Source organism: Phymastichus coffea, unplaced genomic scaffold (assembly GCF_024137745.1).
Source record: "Phymastichus coffea isolate CEN01 unplaced genomic scaffold, Cenicafe_Pcof_1.1 PCOF00190, whole genome shotgun sequence".
NCBI lineage: Eukaryota > Metazoa > Arthropoda > Insecta > Hymenoptera > Eulophidae > Phymastichus > Phymastichus coffea.
This window is the reverse complement of record NW_026707001.1, coordinates 7649-28615: the sequence shown is the minus strand read 5'-3', so window position 1 is coordinate 28615 and position 20967 is coordinate 7649. Positions and strand designations below refer to the sequence as shown.

General features: G+C 32.6%; 7 protein-coding genes across 10 annotated transcripts; 3 read left to right on the top strand and 4 right to left on the bottom strand.

Moving 5' to 3' along the window:
* Positions 1 to 2536: 2536 nt before the first annotated feature.
* LOC131673666 (ER lumen protein-retaining receptor-like) lies at positions 2537 to 5319 on the bottom strand. Its single transcript, XM_058951844.1, has 4 exons — positions 5114 to 5319; positions 4267 to 4456; positions 3122 to 3647; positions 2537 to 2911 (listed from the first exon to the last, which is right to left on the bottom strand). The coding sequence occupies exons 1-4, from the start codon at positions 5202 to 5204 to the stop codon at positions 2852 to 2854; spliced, it is 867 nt and encodes a 288-aa protein (XP_058807827.1). The 5' UTR covers positions 5205 to 5319; the 3' UTR covers positions 2537 to 2851.
* A 1027-nt stretch (positions 5320 to 6346) lies between these two features.
* On the bottom strand, positions 6347 to 8169 carry LOC131673665 (acyl-coenzyme A diphosphatase FITM2). Its single transcript, XM_058951843.1, has one exon. The coding sequence runs from the start codon at positions 7928 to 7930 to the stop codon at positions 6857 to 6859; it is 1074 nt and encodes a 357-aa protein (XP_058807826.1). The 5' UTR covers positions 7931 to 8169; the 3' UTR covers positions 6347 to 6856.
* A 1480-nt stretch (positions 8170 to 9649) lies between these two features.
* Positions 9650 to 10237, top strand: LOC131673662 (probable protein BRICK1-B). Its single transcript, XM_058951836.1, has 3 exons — positions 9650 to 9874; positions 9953 to 10035; positions 10114 to 10237. The coding sequence occupies exons 1-3, from the start codon at positions 9757 to 9759 to the stop codon at positions 10138 to 10140; spliced, it is 228 nt and encodes a 75-aa protein (XP_058807819.1). The 5' UTR covers positions 9650 to 9756; the 3' UTR covers positions 10141 to 10237.
* LOC131673660 (uncharacterized) lies at positions 10200 to 12101 on the bottom strand. Of its 4 annotated transcripts, none has more exons than XM_058951832.1 (5): positions 11998 to 12071; positions 11831 to 11906; positions 11643 to 11747; positions 10997 to 11302; positions 10200 to 10606 (listed from the first exon to the last, which is right to left on the bottom strand). In XM_058951832.1, the coding sequence occupies exons 4-5, from the start codon at positions 11292 to 11294 to the stop codon at positions 10344 to 10346; spliced, it is 561 nt and encodes a 186-aa protein (XP_058807815.1). In that variant the 5' UTR covers positions 11295 to 11302; positions 11643 to 11747; positions 11831 to 11906; positions 11998 to 12071; the 3' UTR covers positions 10200 to 10343. The 4 variants fall into 4 exon arrangements, with proteins under 4 accessions (XP_058807815.1, XP_058807816.1, XP_058807814.1 ...); XM_058951833.1 differs by having other exon boundaries at positions 11824 to 11906; positions 11998 to 12067; XM_058951831.1 differs by lacking the exon at positions 11831 to 11906 and having other exon boundaries at positions 11998 to 12091.
* A 149-nt stretch (positions 12102 to 12250) lies between these two features.
* On the top strand, positions 12251 to 13455 carry LOC131673661 (uncharacterized). Its single transcript, XM_058951835.1, has 3 exons — positions 12251 to 12635; positions 12835 to 12961; positions 13184 to 13455. Exons 1-3 carry the CDS (start codon positions 12597 to 12599, stop codon positions 13330 to 13332), a joined length of 315 nt encoding a protein of 104 aa, XP_058807818.1. The 5' UTR covers positions 12251 to 12596; the 3' UTR covers positions 13333 to 13455.
* A 138-nt stretch (positions 13456 to 13593) lies between these two features.
* On the top strand, positions 13594 to 18273 carry LOC131673658 (farnesyl pyrophosphate synthase). The gene is made up of 7 exons (XM_058951829.1): positions 13594 to 14114; positions 16606 to 16768; positions 17042 to 17182; positions 17262 to 17465; positions 17543 to 17707; positions 17789 to 18001; positions 18072 to 18273. Exons 1-7 carry the CDS (start codon positions 14005 to 14007, stop codon positions 18270 to 18272), a joined length of 1197 nt encoding a protein of 398 aa, XP_058807812.1. The 5' UTR covers positions 13594 to 14004; the 3' UTR covers position 18273.
* Positions 18274 to 18624: 351 nt separating this feature from the next.
* Positions 18625 to 20600, bottom strand: LOC131673659 (probable RNA-binding protein CG14230). The gene is made up of 6 exons (XM_058951830.1): positions 20023 to 20600; positions 19784 to 19954; positions 19497 to 19714; positions 19175 to 19425; positions 18879 to 19097; positions 18625 to 18810 (listed from the first exon to the last, which is right to left on the bottom strand). Exons 1-6 carry the CDS (start codon positions 20158 to 20160, stop codon positions 18647 to 18649), a joined length of 1161 nt encoding a protein of 386 aa, XP_058807813.1. The 5' UTR covers positions 20161 to 20600; the 3' UTR covers positions 18625 to 18646.
* Positions 20601 to 20967: the final 367 nt, after the last annotated feature.

Genomic DNA, 20967 nt, shown 5'->3' with positions numbered 1-20967 from the left:
CTGATCATTGGAATTTGGAATGTATTTTGTCATCTTTTTAGTGCGGTATTAATCAGCTGAGATATGTTTTGGTATATCAACGACAAAAATCTAACTTTTTTGCTGATTCTTTTTGGAACGAACGACAAATAACGTAATTTTTTTTCCTTATTCGCACACATCAAGTAAATATTACGAGGAGATTCATGAAAGGTTCTATGAGGCAAACTTTTTGAAATTCTAATTCTGACATATCAATAGGAATTTGTAAAATCATTCCATTTTAAGACGGATGACTTATTTATTTTATTTTCATCGAAAAATAAGCGAGAGCAATGAGAAAATTAATAAACGGAAGAGGATTACAATGAATTGAATGAAGCGCAAGTAAAGCTTTTTCGAAGCGAAAGCAATAATGATCCGAGTGAATAATCGGCTTTATTCTCGGAGTCGCGTATTATTTTCTTTTTATTCCGGCTAAATCTTGATTGATTTCAAAACTGAAGGTTCAGTTGAGGAAACCCAAGTGTTTTTAGTACGAGCAAATTATAAACTTTAAAGCAAGAAATATAATACAAGATAGTATTACGGACTTAAAATTTAAATTATCTGATGAGCCATTTCTTCATCAAAGCAACGTTCACCGAGGTAAATCAATACTGGGTGGAAAAGGTGTTATATCGTAATTTTAAGAATCATTGATAATGCATGTATTGTACTATCGGTTTCACAAGAATAGTCCTTTGACTTTTTAAGTGGATAACTTTGTCAAAAAAATTGCTAACAAATGAGACATGCGTATGATGAAAACTGACCATTTTGCTTATCGAGTGATCTTTGCAAAATTGAAAATATTAATTAGAACGATTATAGTAACTCTCGAAAGAAGAAAATGAGGGAAAAAGAGCACATTGTTTTCGACGTCGATTTCGAACATCTGCTATTTTGTGAATAATGACTGAAAAGCTAACGATTGAAAAATATTCAGCTTATAGTTCAGTTTTCTTGAAGCAATTGTGATGGGATTTGAAAAAAATGAATGAGTTTATTTGTAATCGGCAAGCTTTAAAAAAAAGAAAATCTTGTCCATATATTATTATTTATTATTATTTCGGATTTGATGTAAACCATTGAAAAGTTTTTAAATTTTTTATACATTTTTGAAAAAATTACTTAAATTTTAAATGCCATCGTCTCGGAGCTTAGTAACTTTCTCTATCAGAGGATTTTGACATAATTTGTGATTGGGACGCGTGCGCTTGAATTTCTGGTAACAGGTATACATTTCTAAGAGCGTATTTTTGAATTTGTGATTCCAAATCTGTTAATAAATCACCTAAGCAATTAATTATATTTTTTAATAAAAAATTTAGCTAGATACGTTCATAAAATGAATTTTTTGTCGACTGCGGTGCAATATCTTTTATCAGTTACGATAATATTTCACTTCATAAGATTTCGTTAACGAGCCTATCGTTAATAGACAACTGATTAAAGAATATGTTATTTCGATTAAAATAATTTCTGCCAGTCTCTTTTCAACGTATTGATCGATAATAGAGTTACAAAAGTTCATATTTCGCTGAGAAAGCTTTACCAGTAAAATAATTATTAGTTTTCGCAGTCAATTTTGATACACCCGCAGCTTCGTACAACTAAGTGTTTTATAGCGTTTTCAACTATTTATGAGATGTAAATTTACTTTATCAAAGTGATTACAAACTCATTTTTACCGGGCAAATTGGCGTCAATTCGATTGCTACTAAAAACCATGGGGAACGAACTTACTTTTCCCTCATCAGTTAAAATGCAGAAAAGTATTATGAATCGATGTAGATTGAAAGGTTCTTTTGGAAAGAAACTACTGATTCAATCAATTCTCATAACTATTGCGATAGTGTAAGATATATATTTTTATTGTACTAACAATTAAGAAGATTCATTAACACCCCTTTTATAATTAGATTTATCGAATTACTATTGTAACAAATGACATATCTTGTTATTGTTAGTGACTTCAAGAACTACATTCATGTGAAATACTACAGAAGTACACTAATATATAACATAAATAGTATGTACATCAGTGAAGATCAAAATTAATCAATCACACTTGCAAAATAAAAAGTGAAGATCTTCCATTGGAATTGAATGTTTTGTTAAGATGAACGAATTCCATACTCCTATTAAATTGAACTCAAGAATTGTTATTACATATTGGATATGAATATTTATTATTCTAAAATGACTTTCACTCGATCGACTTAATACCGGTATATGATGACTAATTAAATTACAGACAGTTTAATTTAAAGAGAGGCACCTTTTTGGAATGGTTCATGAGACTTCAACAACATGTGCGATGAGAAAGAATTTACTTTGTAAACTAACGTAAATTTTCTTTTGACAAAAAGAATTATATCCTAAAATCAAGAATATGACTAATTGGATTTGATGATGTTGCAATGCGTAGATTTGATAATGAAGTAAAATTAAATGCAAAGTATGCTGAAGTATACTGATGGCGGAAAGAAAAGCAGACAGTATGTAACTTCATTTGTTATTTTATTAATGTACATACATTCGTTTGCACACACTGTTATTTCTAAAATATTTACAATCATAAAATTGGAATTAATATTTTGTTTTTTTCTGAAGACTCTTATCGTACGTAGAATCACGGATATTTCTGTTAATAATAATAACGGAATACCTAAGTGTATCACAGTGAGATATAATCTTAACTGTTTAATCAAATATACGTTGAAAGTACATTTATTCTTCACTATAAAATTTATCGTGACAATTACGGAAATAAAGATTGAAGTACAACAATAGGATATTTTTGAAGAGTAACACACGCAGCAGATGATCAAACTCGTACGATTGACTCACCGGTTTCTTTTCCGCTTTGCTCCAAGGACATTGCAACCTGAAAAAAAAGGAAAGCGTTTATTAGTGCCGGGTTGAACAATTCCTGTTCACGGTTTGATCGCATCAATTATAATTTGATCGAGGCCTCATTTAACAGAATTATTTTAATTAATCCATATGTTGACTCTTAGGGAAAATGAATATCTATCGCGATGAGATAACAGTTTGAACTCGCAAATTCATTGCAGCCTTGAACTGGTTCGCTCACCTTGTCGTCCTTGACGAGCGTGTTGGGCGTCAGAACCACTTCCTTTAGATTGTTAAACTTGGCATCGTCATCGGCGATCGTTGCCACCTGCTGCGCACTTCTCAAAGCCTCTTGTTCCTTCAAATACTTGTTGTCAACGACACTCACGTGTACTTCCTGCCGACTCGCGTCATTTGCATGTTCAAGTAAGCGTAGTTCGCTTTTGAGTGGCAAATCCCGTAGGAAAAAGTCACAGTAGAACATTAGTTGAACGACACCAGCAGCCAAAGTAATGCGGTCGTACTGTTGATTCGTGTAGAATCGATAGATACCGTCCATCAAATGGAAGACTTTGTAGACCGACAGTATGGACATATAGTAGTAGACGATATTTTCCACGTGCTTTATCCTCGAGCACATGTAAGCTTGTGGAAGTATGGCTACTGACTCCAGGTAAATGCTGAATGCCCAAAACACTTCCACAATTTCGAAGCCATTGTTCGCCAGAAGCGACAGCACTATGCACGGTAACGTTAGCAATTCGATCCTGTAAGAATTATTTTAGATACTTGTAGACAAAAAGCAACGGACAATGGATACAGCAATTCCGTACGAATGGTTGCTAATCATTGGAAAGCAGTTGCGATGCGTGACGCAGCAAAACCAACCGGGGAAAAAATATTTGTTGTTTGTTCAGATATCTTCATGTATTTAGTTCAACACGTACGAGTACTAATGAAAATATAACGACCTGCTATGAATAATATTCATGAAATTCTATATTCAAATCAATTGTCACTTACAACGTTCGACTTTAAAAATCAATAGCAATGAAAACATTTGTTGGAATCGACCACGTAAACGTTATTGTGCCATCATCTGACGTAATAAAATAGTGAACAGTGTGAGTATATTTCGAATCCTTACTTTTCAGAGAGTTAATCTTATCTTGCCGTTTAATTACGAAATTAATTATTTACAAATCCAATATCATCGGTAAAGTCTATTCGTCTTCAACAGAAGAAAGCCAGTATCAAAGTTCTTTGTAACAAAATTACATTCGTAAAACATAGCTCAGAGATAGACTCGCCAAAATGAATATAAAAACGACTTTGCCATCGGACGAAAAAAGTATTTTTATGTAGGTGTACGATAAGCATACTCACCTGAATCTATCGTGCTTTATTTGATACGATTGGAAGTAGAAGAAAAATATAGATAAGACCGTACAATACGTCAGTGCCATGAAGCCTATTTTCGTTAAGGAAACGCTTATTGGACTATACATCAGCATCACGTCGATATATCGGGTAGCGAATATAATCGCGTATAGAAGCTGAGTTTTCCCGCTGATACCTGCAACAATTATTTATTGCTCTTGTTTAGATAGATGCATTATTTGTCGAATTCCGATGATAAAACCATCTAATTTCAACATTATCCGCCGCCCGGCATTCGTGATTCAAGTGACGCGCGCACATTCCGTCGATGTTTTGCACGCAAGAGTAAAGCAACGAAACGGTAAGCTGCGAAAATCAAATGTCACGAGTAAACAGACGAACGATCTATAACTTCACATGGCTATTTGTCAAGCCGATTGATCAGTTATTTTTATTTGGAGAGACAGACAGCGCGTGTGTCGCACGCGCGCACTAAAACATATGTAGCGTACTGGACTAACCCAGACCTACGGTTGTTCCACGAGCCTTCCGATATTTGGCCACGAACAAAGCCACCAAATGTGTCATTAATATCTAAATAAATAACTTTTCCAGGTGTCGAGGGCACTCTAAACACTTGATCGCCCGAAATAGGACAATAAGCATGAAAGCATCAATAAAACAACTATGTATACTGTAATTTTACTAGAAGCGAAATCCAATATATTCCCTTGAATCATACGTCAAAGTATGCGTTCCACGCTAATTTAAACTGTAGCTCCGTAGCAATTATCGTTGTTACGAAAGAAAATAAACGGCATCGTCGTGTGTATGGCGTATTATTACTGCTCACCGGTACAATCTTTGGTCCACAGAATTTTAGCCAGCAGTAATATTTTAGCACCGAGAAGAGCGCAGACGCTGAACATTATGAATAAATCCATTTCTTTGTGGCTGATGTTTTTTCTTCGACGCACGATCACGAGAACACCGCCGCGAGGCGTTCACCAGGAAATATGGCGCTACACTGCCGATCAAGCGCGCCTCCATACACGAGAGACCGCACTGGCAGCTGTTTACCACTGCTGTCACAGTTGTGTGTGTCCGTGACGTGGAGCGACGCGCTAATCCATCTATACAGTTGACGCGATAAATTGTATGTAGCGTTTTTTTAATGTATCTATTCGCTACATACAAATGTAAATATTCTATTTTGTTGAGATTCTTTTTTCAGTAATTATTACATGCCTTTGATCAAAATAAATATGCACTTTTGGAACAATTAGCAGAGCCTGGCATGAGCATCTCTTATATTCCAAGCTAAATATAGTACTACTGCTTTATTTTGGGTTCTCTCTGGTATACTTACTATGTCTACTTTCGAATTATGAAATTGTGCTTTCCAATACATGAGAAATGACAGATCATACGATACTTTGTTGCTTTGGAAACTAACTTTACTTTTGATTTCTACAAGTTTGCCTAAATTCAACTGCTTTTTTTTAAATTAGTATATCAGTTTTTAACGATTATTTTATTTCGATGAGACTTGATCACGGTATGCTCAAAAATAATGATCCCACCCTCATTTTAGGCATTAAACTTGGGCGATGAAATGATGGATCGAATCGTTGCATCGATCAAAATGAGGCTACGCACAAGTTGTTTGCTTGTACTTGACACATTTTTAGAAGTTTTCAAATTTTTGAAAAAACGCATTTACTTCGCCTTAAAGTAATTGCCGTTGATATTTATTGAAAGAATGATTTTAAAGAATTAATTAACAGGCCTTTAACTCATTGCTTTTACGATCACCAAAAGTAAAATTAATTAATTCAAGAAATATACTTCTTGGCACTGGAACTAACAGTGTCACACAAATTTAAATTCAGGGTGAAAACATAATGTTAGACGCGCGCTCATTTCTAACGTAATAATTGTCTTTGAATTGTTACATGAATATTTAAAAAAATATCAATTAAAAGAAATGCTATCAATTTTTAAATTTAAGAGGGTCAAATGAACTAAACAAGAAAATTTGTAAAAATATTTTCAAATTTATTATAAATTACTTTTGATTTGTGTAAATATATTTTGTGACTTCATTATAATGCATTGATAGTTTAGGATGACATGCTTAATACACAGACAATTTGCAGCATGTTACAAATTAACAAATTTTTTTTTCTCCTAATCACAGAGAAGTTCAACACAACAACTCATAACATTTGTACAATAATAATATTAAAAATTAAAAAAATTAACATAAGAATGTTTTAGATATAGTTATATAAATATGGTTACACTGGTAATCCCATTAATTTTCTGAAAATTTTAATGAAGAAGTAAAGGAAACAATAACTAAATAATACAATTTTCAAAATACACTGTTCTATTGAATTTGTTTAATCTTAATATAAGCGTGATTGTATATAAAACTAGCCAAACCAAACACCATTTAACGAGACATTGTTTTAGCCCTTAAAAATGGCCAGATGATATTCATATTGTCGATAGAAATGACAATGAAAATTTAAGCTACCTTCAAATTGAACTTCATTATTAAATGTTTATAATCTAACTAAGGTGGTTCAACTTAATATCTTCGATAACTCGATCTTACTCCATTTTCCTTTGTATTTTCTCTTAATTCGTTATACTTGAAAATTCCTTCAGATGGCATACAAAATCCTAAATTTGGAAACCTGTATAACCAATAATAAGTAGCATACCATGTTAGTATAGCAGCAGCTGCTCCAAAAAACTTCTCAATCATAGTATGGTAATATAAAATTGTTGCAACCAGCATTACATCCCAGATTATCTGTTGAATGGTCATGATGATAAATAAACCCCTTAGGTAGGGTGTTAGATCTTTGTATGTTTTCTTCAAGAAATCTAAATCTTCGTCAGAAATTTTATTCAAATACCCTTTGGTAACTTGTGTTGACGTCTTTCTATTGTACTCTTCGTTCATAATATTATTCTTAATAGCTTCCCATCCAACCAATGAATATCCCTCTTCTGATAAAATTAAACTAGAATATATAATAATAAAGGCATGTCCAGAAACGTCAAGACCATTCCAAAAGTGTCCAGCTGCAAGACATTTAACTTTATTTTGCAGAGAACGTTCTCTAACATTTACACAACGTCCATAATTGCTTTCAATGTAGTTCATAAATGATATCCATGACATCCAGAAAAGTGTTGCAAGTCCTAAGCGTGCTAAGTGCTTTAATATGATTTCTTTTTTGCCACAACCAATAGTGTAAGCAGTGAGAAGAATCCATGGTCCAGCTGTAGCAAGTAACCAGCCCCAAGCCCACTTAATGAAAAACTGGTTGAAAATATTGCTTGATCTAGCAAAGTACGTCTTAGGTATTGGCATAACATCACACACAATGGAGCCAAAAAATACTGCACCAAAATAAATTACAGCCTTTAATCTTGGGTCGTAAAGCAAAGATTTTCTGCAAATGTGGAGAATCATTGACACTATAACTGAACTAATAGAACTTGGTTCAGCCACGGGTCGTGTTCCACCTCGATTCTCCTGCATCGAGCTTGGCCGAAAATTGAGATTGGCATTTTTATAATAACTCGAACCAACTGAGGTATTTTTCGGAGAACTACCCGCTACCACATTAATTGGCTTTCTTTTTGACATTTTTAATCTAATTAAAACAACCTATTTGAAACCCAACAAATTTAACCTCGCTTATGACGCTTTTAACTTGCAAATAATCCGTCGGATAGATTTTAGTAGTTCAAATATCTGATGATTATACACGACTTTGTAATAAATTAAATCATTATTCACTGTAGCACTTTACGTGTTACATCATCAAACTAATTAAATATTCACAGGCTTATAGGCGGTTCATTTTTGTAGTAAACTTCAAACAATGAAAGTAGACCCCACGATGAACGACACATGGACATCGGTCGTGGCCCTTTGACCGCAGAAAATATCCCCACCTAGGAATATGGCGCGTGACTCGAAGTTGTTTAAAAATGAATTTTAAATCAAATTTTAACTACTGATGGTGTAAAATAATAAATTAATTGGTTAAAATAAAATAAATAAAAGAAAATAAATAAAATAAATATTATTTTAGTTTAAAAATAACTTAACCTATCCATCTAAGCTTTTATGTGTATTTATTGAAAAGCATATATGAAAAGGTATACATATATTTAAAAACTTGATTAACGGCTATGGTGGAATTCAGGGCATCCCTTCGTTGTGTTTTCTCTCACACACTCTCTCTCTCTCTTCTTCACAGCGTTTTATCTTATATTTTTATCACAGTCATACTCATATTTCTTTTTTAGGCCCTCGCCACATATATGTATGCTCATACGTGCGCGTACGAGGGCGTACAAACGCGTACAAATCGCTAAAAATTTTGATAGTGCCAACAACAGAAAGTTACTACTATTCCTCGCATGCCCCAAACGAACACACTTACTCCCGGAACAAACGTATCATAACGCTATATTACTGAAGGTTAAAAAAAATAAAGTTTGATTTGATCTGATGTATTAAAATCAAAAAGGTGTAGTAAAAAATAAGAGCGGGGGTTCGGGTACCGGCGGGGATAATTCAGGAAGCATGCGTACCGCGCTTTGGCGTTTGAACGTGAGCCAATATTCGAAACAGTTTTTTATTTTTAGTTGCTTAAATAATCAAATTAGTCATGATTTTATTATGGGTACTGTTAGTTCGTAAGACGAACTAACGATCGGTTTACTTACGAATTTTTTTTACTTAATATTTTCTAAGTTTGACCGCAACTTTGGTTTGGGTGCTAAGGCCAGCACACAAGACTTATTTTATTAATTTTAAGGATTTCCAGTGGACGAACCAACAAATGACAAAGAGAAAAGTTGTTGCTATCCTGACGAAATATCTAAAGGTATAATTAGTTTATCGATTAGCTTAAAAAAAAGGATTCTGGGTGCTAACTTTTTGGACCTGAGGTACGCATCCTTAATCTATGAATTCAAAATTATAGAGAGGGCGTGCGTATAAAAAAACTCGGACGGGGTCGGGAAGGAAGAGAGATCCCATGTGGACACCCCTAATGTTAATGTCATTTGAGATTCAATGAAGATGCGCCTTAAGTTTTAAAAATTTTATAATTTATTGTTCGTTTCATTCAAAAACATTAATAATTAAAATTTTAATTAATTACTTATTTTATGGTTTTATTTTGAATTTAAATTTGTTTTATTTACAATAATTATTATTCTTTTGTTATCAAGGTATAGTGATCATTTAGCTGTTAAATTATAGGTGGAGTTAGCATCGATTTCTCCTCGATCAAGTTGTATGAGGTACGAGACGACATGTCACAATACTGAATACTCACTGTATGTAACTGATGAGTGAGCTTTCCAAATAAGAATTGTTCAGAGACGTTTTATTTTTTAACGTAATTATTGTTAAAGAATCTAAAAAAGTAATTCAAATTGTGAATTGCACTAAAAATGTCTTCACACAGAGAAGCTATTCAGAAACAAATTCAACAGGATTGGGCAAATAGAGAATACATAGAAGTTATAACAGGTAGCATAAAAAAGATTACTGATTTCCTTAATTCATTTGGTAAGTCAAAATAAATGGTAAATGGGATCAACATTTTGATCAAATTAAATATTAATATGTATGTAATTTTTTAAACAGACATGTCGTGTAGGTCTCGACTGGCAGTGCTGAATGAAAAACTAACAACTTTGGAGCGCAGAATTGAATATTTAGAAGCTTGTGTAAGACAATTTTAGATCATAATTCCTTTTTGATTTAATCTTTCAATTTTAAATAGTAACCAATTTTTTTATTTTTAGGTCACAAAAGGAGAAACTTTAACATAAATACTGAATAACACTGATGTCATTTTTATTTTCTTTATTGTACATAATACATGGTTCTAAATATAATTACTTTAAATAAATTACAAGTTTGACAATGTAGTGTCTAATTATTTATTCAGATTTTTCAATGTACTAGAGCATATCTGATTATTCAATATTAGGTAGTTAAATAATTATTCAATTCAATAACATTGATATCACTATTAATAATGATTTATATAATAATCTTCTTTATTATGTGGAAATCTTGGTTTGCTGCTGTAATTTCTGTATGGTAAAGTTCTCCACGGGAAATATGATTTATGTTGTGTCTCTTCATCTAATTCTGACATCAGAATATTACGGTCATGACCATCTAGTATAGCTTGCTTTTTCAATACAGCATAGAGAACCATGCCGATTGTTACCCATCCGCTCAATCTAGGAGATTTTTTCCAACAATGTACAACACTACCCGATGCCAAAGCTGTATAAATGAAAGTAAGGACAAATTTTATTTTAATAATGCTGTTTGATATTGACAATTGAATATCATTAAGGAAATATTTGTTCTTTGGCTTATAACAAACTTTTAATAACAAATTTATTTAAATTCTAAAATTAAACCCTTTTCAAATAATTTAAATATTCAATTTTTATATTTCTATTTAGATTATCTGATAGATTCAAGTAATTTTAATTTTTTACTAAAAGATATACCTTGTTATATCTTGAGTGACTTAGAAAATTAATTGTTTGAAAAATATTTTTTATTTTTCAAACAATTTATCATCCTTTGGTATATTTGATTTAATTAAAAATTTGAATAATAAATAATTTTGGATTACATTATGATACTGAATATAGATAGACATACCTCCACCAATGTAATTTAGCTTATCATCCTTGTTCCTGAAACGACATAATGAATATGTAACTGTAGAAAAAGCTAAACACATCCCAGTCATGGGTGCTACCCAATAACCAAACGTATTAAAAAATTGTGCTGCATTAACACAATGAGACCACAAACAAGCATCATATAAGGATATCATAGTTCCACTAATAAAACCATATTTTCCAAGGCCGACAAGTTTTCCAACAGGGTCTTGGCCTTCAGGTGCATTATAATACGAATAGTTTTTATTAAGGTAATCGAAAAAACCACAACCCATATTGATTCCTGAAACATGAAAAGAATGAAAACTTTTAGTTTTTAGGTTATTACACATTTTAGATTTATTTATGAATGAAATACAAAAATTTTGATCATTTTCAATTTGAAATTGAATATGAATCTCAATGATTATTAAAAATTTTTGTTGTTGGCTCAGTTGGCGATTCATATTGAAACTATAAAAAAATAACCAGACGACATATGCAAGTGAGAAAGTGATCTAAATAGCAAGAAATAAACGGAAGACTGTCCGATGCTACCGGAGATTAGTAAAATATAGCGTCAATTAATCAGTAAAGTAATAACACAATAAAAATGATGTCGTTAAGTAATAAAAATTATTTACTTGTGGATTTCGGACGGCAACACAAAATCTTATCAACGATCCTCCATACAATCAGCAGAGACTGTTATGTAACCTGAACGAATCAGCTGCTTCTTTTGCAATTACCTACCAATCATTGGATAGATTCCGGCATGAAAAATAATTGATTTTTATAAAAATGACATAATGATAATCGATTTACTTTGTACCATCTAAAAATAATAATCTTATAATTTGTGTCCCTCGGTTAATTGAAAAAGACGAAAACACGAGATCTCGGAAAATCTATACTCCGGGCATCAAAATGTTTAATTTTCAAAAAAAAACAATACTAACAGATTTCTTTTGATTTGTATCAACTATCATCTAAACTTACGAAAATTATAATTTGTATCCTTCTGTAAAAATAGCTAGATCAAGTTTTTTAGAGCAGTTATTGATTTTATATCTTTGTCTTTACTGAATGGCAGTGGCTCTCCAACAGAGACCCACCGTTATCTAGTGAAATAAAATATATAATATATCGCCTTAGTCGGAGAACCACTGTCATCCAGTAAATATAAAGGTATACGGTTAAAAGTTTTCTTTTTATAAGATACAAATTATAATTTTCATATTGTTAGTGGGTACAAATCAAAAGGAATCTGTTAACATTTTTTTTTTTTCGAAAATTCGCATTTTCATGCCAGGAGTATAGATTTTCTGATATCTCATTCTTTTGGTTTTTTATCGATTTTCTGAAAGATACAAATTATAAAATTATTGTTTTTAGATGGTACAAATTAAATCAAAGTTAATTATTTATCATTTTTTATGAAAATCAATTATTTTGGTGTCAAGTTCTACTCGATCTACCAATCTCAGCTTAAGTTTCACGGGAATTGAATGATATTCATACAACAGTAGTTTGAGCTGTCTGCTCTTTTGTGTCGATAATTTTGGCAGAGGGATTATTTTCAGAATTAAAAAAACAAAATGTTACATGTTTTAGGCTGCAGGCAATTTATTGTAAAGGTATAATTTTTTATCTACATGATTTTACTTTAAAACGAAACAATGTATTTTATGATTTCACAAGTAAAAACTAGTACAAACATTGATTAATTATCTTAACCTTTGTAATTTCACAATCTTCCAGCAATATTTTAAAGAATGCGTCAAAATAACTTTATGAGTATTTGAATACTAACTAATCCTTCAAAATTTCTTGTAGAGATTCACAGTCATATTAAGCCAAAACTTTGCTTATTCTGGAGCTAGTAAACCCACTAAGTCTCAAGCTTCAAGTATTCCGAATGTACCAGGACTCAGTGATAAAGTCCTATGTGTTCCCAATGAACGTAAGTAAATATATTCAATACACGAATCCTCATATATACTGATTTATACATATTACTTTTATAATAATTTGGTTAAGTGTGTAAACAGATGAACTATTTTATGAAACTAGTATAATTATTACTTACATTTTGGTCAATTTAAATGAATACTTATAAAATTATATAGCTCTATATAAAACGTTTTTCATGCAAAGATTAAGTTCTTTAAATGATTTTTCATAGCTGTAGGATTTGCTGGAGCAGCAAAAAATAAAGAATACAAGAATCCAGAATATTTTTGCTATCACATAGATTCTTTTGCTGATTCATTTGTCGAAATGGAAAAGTACAGGCTGCCTGTTCCAGATAACAGAAAACCTTTCAAGAATTAAATTTTTTTGACTTGTATGTCATAGATTATTCAAATTATGTAAATTTTGAAATAACCAATTATATTGTGTTGAAACAATGAATTTACTCTGTAACTATATAAATAGATAGTTAAATTATTGCAATTGTTATATATTCTTATTTGAATTTCACAATTGAATACTCATTGTAGGAAGATAATATGTTTAGGTAAATTATTACATAGGATATACATATAATTCTACAAAAATAAACATGTCAACCGTTAACAGAAATCCTGCGAATTTTTTCTAAATAATTGTTTTTTTGGTAATTAAAGCTGTCATTCATTTGAAAATATAATTAAATTTCGTACAAAATTTTAACTTTATGTTTGGACCGTGCATATCTATAGTAAATATCACAGACGAATGTCGTCTGCTTAAAACAGAAAATATATAGAAAGACTTTATATAGTTTCTACAAAATACTCTCGGCCTAAAACAAAGTATACATCATGGAGATATACACTTACAATTTCCAATGCATGGAAAACCAGTCGCGACATCTGGAAAGAGTGAAGCGACTGTTCACGCTGAGTGTGCTGAGTACGCGCGTTCAGTTCTCGTCGTGATCCGCGAGTCGCAATAACGAAGAGGTTATCAAGTTTAACTGCTACGGGAATCTCGGCACGTCACACATACTAAAAGTATACCATGTTGTCGATAGTGCGTAAGCTGTGCACTTCCTCGTTTTTCAAGACATCTAGAAATGTCCTTGAACAGCAAAATTCCGCAGCCGGTGTTACGTCCGACAGAAGATTTTGGTAAGTTTGTTTATCTTTTATTGTTTTTTGATGGATGAGGTTACCGGCGTGTTTTCGTTTTCATTTTTTTGATTCTCCGCGATCCTATTTTATCTTATCTTTTAAAGGTTCACTCCGTTTTCGATGTTGGAGCACTTGACGCTCGACGGTTCCTTGATTGTTTTTCAGTTTGATTATGTGTGAGGAAAGAATAATTATAAATGTAAATAATTTTTTATACGGTTTTCGTAGGCTATTATTACTTACCATAACGATTAAAAACATGATCGCAATTGCATGTGACTTCAAGTCAAAGTTGTTGACGGTCCTCTATGCATTCTGCACACACCATTTCCCAAGTTCACCATTATTAATTTGATTGATTTGCAATATATTATATACACGGCATATGTATAGACATACTTTTGCGTGATTATTAATGCATTATCTGTACACGCTAACTTTCTATTTGCAGTAAACTTATACCGTAGTGCAGTAGTGAAACTCGATTGTTCGTGTATATAGCTAATCATCTTTTCTCATTCATATTCACGTTTTCTACTGTCTGATAAGTAATCTCTAAAATTTTTACTAATAAAGCTCTATCTTACATTCCTGATGCATTACCAGGTGCATTTCGTGTGAAGCAAATCCACAAGGTTATTACATAATTCTGTTTAACAACAATCATCATTGCTCATAAATAAGTACACGAATGATCGCTCATTGTATAACAGGCTAAAATTTTCAAAAAATATGAATATTAAATATGCTTCTGCAGCATGAATAAAACACATCGTAAGATCGCACGCCTTCATTGACAGAAAATTATTAGCGCCATTGTTATTAAACAGTTTTATTTTTAGATCACACTGTTTCCTTTTCGAAGTTTATTTATCTTCCGGCAATAAGCGAATGATGCAGCAGATGCTACTGTGACGGTTGGAACGGCCATAAATTGCCTACTGACCGATTTAGGCGTACGAGCTTATTGAACGTTCAATTTACCAATTGAAGCGATTAATGGTGTATAAAAAATGTTCAAACTCTATATAAGTGGCTTGTCATATTCCCTTAACGTTCAATATTTTTCTTATCAATTACTGAAAAAGCTAGCGCTAATAAAATCCGACTTTTTTTATTTTAACATGATCTTCTATAAGCTAAGTAATAATTAATATTTATAATTGATGGTGGTTTTACGCTTATCATTCGTCAAATGCACATGAGTTTGCTTATAGCCGGTGCTCTTATAGATTCTATTTTTAAACTTCCAGTTTCCTATAGTTTATTTAGAATATCCTTTAGAGTATTTTTACTTGAATATATTGACGCGTTATGTGCGTGATACGAATCGGCGCCCGTCGGAATGTTCTCTAGTATTATTGTCCAAACCGGTTTTCTTATTTGAAATATATTCAAATACTCTGAGTCGTATCGATAAATGTTTAATTTTTCTTTCAACGATTCCGTACAGTGGAAGAAACCGGTTTCAAAGTAATATATGCTGCTGTATATTACATTACTAAATTACAATTATTATTAAATCATGAGCGGATTAATTCATTTAAACGGCCTATTCACTAACTTTTCACCGTAAAAGCGAGTCTCTAATGTAGTGGTGGCTAATTAATCTACTGGATAATTAAGCTCTCACAGTTGCACGTAATTACTTTTCCCACGATTAAATGATGCAAGGATGCTTTGTCGATAGTCATCTGAGTATTCGCAGGCAAAGAAAAACAAGTCATTCAAGAAAATCAAACATACATGAGAGAAGGAAAAAAGAATTGTTGAATACAATCGCGCGTTAGTCTAGATCTAGCGTAAAAAGCTGTGGCACTCCAAGTATAGCTGCGCACAGAGCGCAAACAAATTATGCGAAGTACGTAGGATGGCTATGACAATCATGCTCATTGTGAAGTTGAATAACCGAAACTCTTCGTGCAACCTTTACTCCATTGTCATTAAAATGTCTGACCAGGTACATATAGCCTCGCGCGCGGACTAAACCGCAGTCTTGTACATTTTTTCCTCTCGATCCATCATTCTCTTGCCGTTAAATTTTGTAATTCGGTGCCCGCGACAAGGTGAAGTGCTTTTATCAATGGACGTCGGCGATAAGTAAAAAATATGAGTGTCCAAAATCTGCGTGGCCGTGTGTTTTTTTTCCTTGTATTCGTATTTATCTTAATCTATCGCTTGGCAATCTTCAGTAACGGTTTGTTTGCCAATTGCCTTTTTTTCAAATTCCCGAAATCAGCCGTCTGCTCCCTCTTTTCCTCTGCCAGTTGTTTCCAATTTTACACGTTGTTCTAATATTTTCAATATTTTCTTATTAACAACGTTTCGTTTCGAAAATTTAACCTTCTAATGTATAGAAAGCCAAACAGCACAGGAAATGTCTGAAATTTACGCTCATATAGCTTTCTAATTTCCGTACATAAGTCGGAATTGCTCGGACACTTTCACATTTGATGCGCGCACTGATATCGTAATACTCAACCGACAGGATGAGCAATAGCCGAGGTGTACACTCGAAAGCCCAGACAAGTTGGGTCACCGCCAAGGACGAAAGTCGTGAGTTGATGGCACTCTGGCCGGATGTCGTGCGCGACCTGACAGAAGCCGGCAGACATTTGGATGCGCTTGATGCTAACAAGTGGCTTGCTAAAGTATGCCTATTTTCAGAGATTTTAATTTGACAAAAGCTATCCTTTAGAAGCTGATTTTACAAAAATTGTTTAATATTTGGAGGACAAGACGTGATGCCGCGTCACTGATAACAACGTAATCATTTGAAAAATACACAGTGCTTAATCACTTTCAAAAGAAAATAATTTATTAAAAACATCACGTAGTCCTCCCTTCTCTCAAAAAAAAATTGTAGTTGAATCAAATGTAATTTATGACGATAAAGATAATCAACGAATGGTTTGTATGTACAGGTATTGCAGTACAATGTTCCGAACGGGAAGAAAAATCGTGCCCACGCACTAGTCTACTCTTATAGAAAACTCGTTCCCGAAAATGAGCTCACAGAGGACAACTTAAGGCTAGCTAGAATACTCGGTTGGTGTATTGAAGCGGTACGCAAGAATTTATTTCAATTTAACTAGCAGTATTTTTTACGCGACAAAATCATGATCGACCCAAATAATGTTACAGTTGCAAGGATTCATCTTGATTGCAGACGACATCATGGACAGCTCACAATACAGGAGAGGCCAAAAGTGCTGGTACCTACAGAACGACATTGGTCTAGCGGCGATCAACGATTGTATTCTTATGGAACAAGCGGCGTATGCCTTGTTAAGAATGCATTTCAGAGGAAAGCCATGTTATCTCGATCTCATCGAGTCTATCCAACAGGTACAAAGCCTCAATTCTATTGCGAATTTTTCGTCTTCGACATCGTCATACACATTTCGATCGATTTTTCTTTATAGTATACGCTAAAAACAACGATGGGTCAAACATTAGATTTGTTAGCGACAAATTTCGGCAAAAGGCCTAACTTTAATATGTTTACGATGGATCGGTATAATTCCATTGCTAAGTACAAAACAGCTTACTATTCATTTGTGATGCCCGTCCAACTTGCCATGTATTTCGTAAGTACTAAAGTAGCAAAGAAGAACGATATTCAATTGTTGACGTGAATAAATATTATTAAAATTGTTTGCTTTGTACAGGCTGGAGTTAAGGATCCAGAACTGCACAGACAGGCGAAAACGATTTTGATGGAAATGGGTCACATGTATCAAGTTCAAGATGATTATCTCGATTGTTACGGTAACTCTCAGGTTACTGGAAAACAAGGACGAGATATTCAAGAAGGTAAATGCTCATGGCTTTGCGTTGTTGCTTTGCAACGTGCTTCACCGACGCAAAAGAAGATTTTGGAGGTTCGTTAAATAACATAAAAAAATTTATAGAACCAGAAAGTTTTCACTTGTAAAATATTTTCATTTTCAGGAATGTTACGGTTATGAAGATCCAGACAAAGTTGCTAAAGTGAAGCAGTTATACGATGACTTGGGACTTCAAATGACCTACTCAATTTATGAGGAGGAGACTTACAATCTCATGAACACTCATATTCAACAAATATCTCGTGGCCTTCCTCACGATTTGTTCTTCAAATTCCTTGAAAAAATTTACAGAAGAGACTCATAGTTCGGTGCCAAAATATTTCCACTAGAATAATTTATTTATAAATTTTCTACGTCGATTTATACAGTATATATCTTGAGTCGTGATAAACTATTATTTTATGTAAGATGTGTAATCACGTTTTTTTATTGCAGTAGCTTATTTGCTTAAATTATGAAATTTTGTAACTATAAATCAATTCAATGAGATTGATTTTTTCCACATTGCATTTTTTCGCTTGATAAAGCGAATTTTTTTTAAAGATGAAGAAAATATTTTTAGACAAATTTTTGGTATGGGAAAATAGAAACTTTATATACTGTACTTATATACATAGTTGTAATACAATCACTGAAACTGTATAAAAGTTATTACTATTATACTATGCATTATTGCTATCACTGTTTTTTCTTTTGCTTCCATACTTTTTTCTTTTTCCAAGGTGTAGCTTTTTTGATATTATTACGAATTTTCGTACGGACGATTTTCTTCAATTCCCGTCGTCGACGTTTGAAAGCTTCTTCATCAACTACTAGTGGAGTATTAAAGAATTTATTCAATTCTGAAATTAAAGTTATATATTTTATTAAATATGATTCTAGCTACTTCATAAAATTATGCTTCACTTACCTTCAATTCGTGATTCGCTGAGTGGAGTGAAAAGTCTCTCATCTTCTTTAGAAGTATTATTTGTATTCAATTTGAAACTATAATCATCACAGCCTTTTTCATTCCTACCTTCATCATCTGAAGAATCATATTTGAAAGGATTTTTTGAACAGAAATTAAATTCAAATCTACCTTCGTTTTCCTTAACTTGTTTTACATGTTCAGTTTCTTTTTTACTTACTTCAAAAGAAAAATATTATATTAATAGGGGAATTACATGAAATTATTTTATAGCACACTATTTTGAAATAACATACTAACTACGTCGTTGCGTCCTAGAACTTTTAATAAACTAAAACCTTCATCAGGTTTGAAACTATCTGCTAAATTTTCTGATACATCATAATAAATTTCGTTAGAATTTGGTAGTGGATCTTCTTTTTGAACACTATGAGGAATATTTTTCTTCTTTTTCTTTTTTGATTTTTCTTCTTTTGGCTGTTTAATTGTTACTTCATATTTTTTATGATCATTAACAGTAGGATCATATCTGATCATTTTTTTCTTCCTAAAATAATATTTATATAAATATTTGTGAAAACTGAAGTATTGCTTGACAAGTAAGATATTTGATTTTACTTTTGTACAGCATTATTACTTATTGCAGTTGATATTGTTACTGGCATTCCTAAAACTTGTCCTAAAATATCAAGTTGCCATTTTTTTTCATCGAATACAGCATCATCATTTGGTTTTATACTGTTGGATTCTTTAGTAATTTCTTCATCATCATCCAAAAAGCGTTCATCAAGAATAAATCGTTTATCATTGCCAATATTGGTCTGCATTTTAAGAAGCTAAGAGAAAAAATATAAGTTGAAATGTATACATTTTGGTACATTGTATTAATTAAGTGAAATCCTTACTTTTCTCTTAGTGTTTGCTTTTGATTCAAGTTCATCTTCATTCCATTCAAATTCGTTTTGTTCTTCATTATCACTTTCAAATAGAGTATTTTTCTGTTTTGAATTTTCTTGCAAGACCTCATTATCCATATCATAATTAAATATAATCTTTTTATTTAGTTTTGTGTCATCCTAAAATAAAAATAGTTTCTTTAAATTCATAAGTTTCGTACAATTCACAATTAATGTGTTATACTTACAACTAATTTTAAAGCATTACTTATAACTTTTCCTTGAGCTTTAAATGCTTTTTTCTTCACTTTCAATGACATTAACCTTTTCTTTTCTGATTCATTTATAGGTACTTTAGGAACAGAAACCTGGAGATCACTTTCCATGATGATGATTAAAGGAGGATTATAGGAAGAAAGGTAGCTATGCTCGAGAAATCTCGGTATGTACTCCCGAAGAGGTTAGCAGCACATAGTATGCTGCCTTGACAGTCTGCCTTAGCCATGGAGACTACATGGCCTTAGCTTTGCATAACATGTTCTCTTGAAGTGTGCGCATGCGTAAATGATTAAAATTGGGCCTATAGGTGGCAGAACTTATCAGTGCTCACTAGAAAACAAGAACAATCCGCAATATGACCAGTCAGTATCAGTAACGTTCCGGTTTTAGGTTCTCTCCGCAAAGATCCGAGGGTCAGAAAACCGCGCGGTATTTTGCCACAGTCCGCTGTTTCGCCCTATTCAAATTTTGTACTAACAATAGTGAAAAGCAATCTGGCAATAGCTTAAAGGCACCGGTCCCATAGGTACGTATGGATGCGGACGGATACGGACGCGAATCTCAACTGTAGTAACATCACTAAAAATATCTAGTTCGATTATTTAGTACCAACACTACCGGTAGTGAGTAAAAGTGACTGTTGCTTAAAACTGTAGCGCCGAACGTACCACATTTAATGATCAAATGTCAGGTCTACAATTTACTTTTCAAATTTTCATGAATATTGCTTATTAATGAGTATGCTAATGTAAAAAAGTTTTTGGCATGATTAATACATATCATTTATATATTTTTTCTTCTTCTCATATATTCAAGTACTTCCATAAAATTAAAGCCTAACTCCTCTAATTGTAGTTGAAAGTCTATCAATTGCCATCTTATAGACTGCAATAATGTAAAGGTTAGATAGGCGT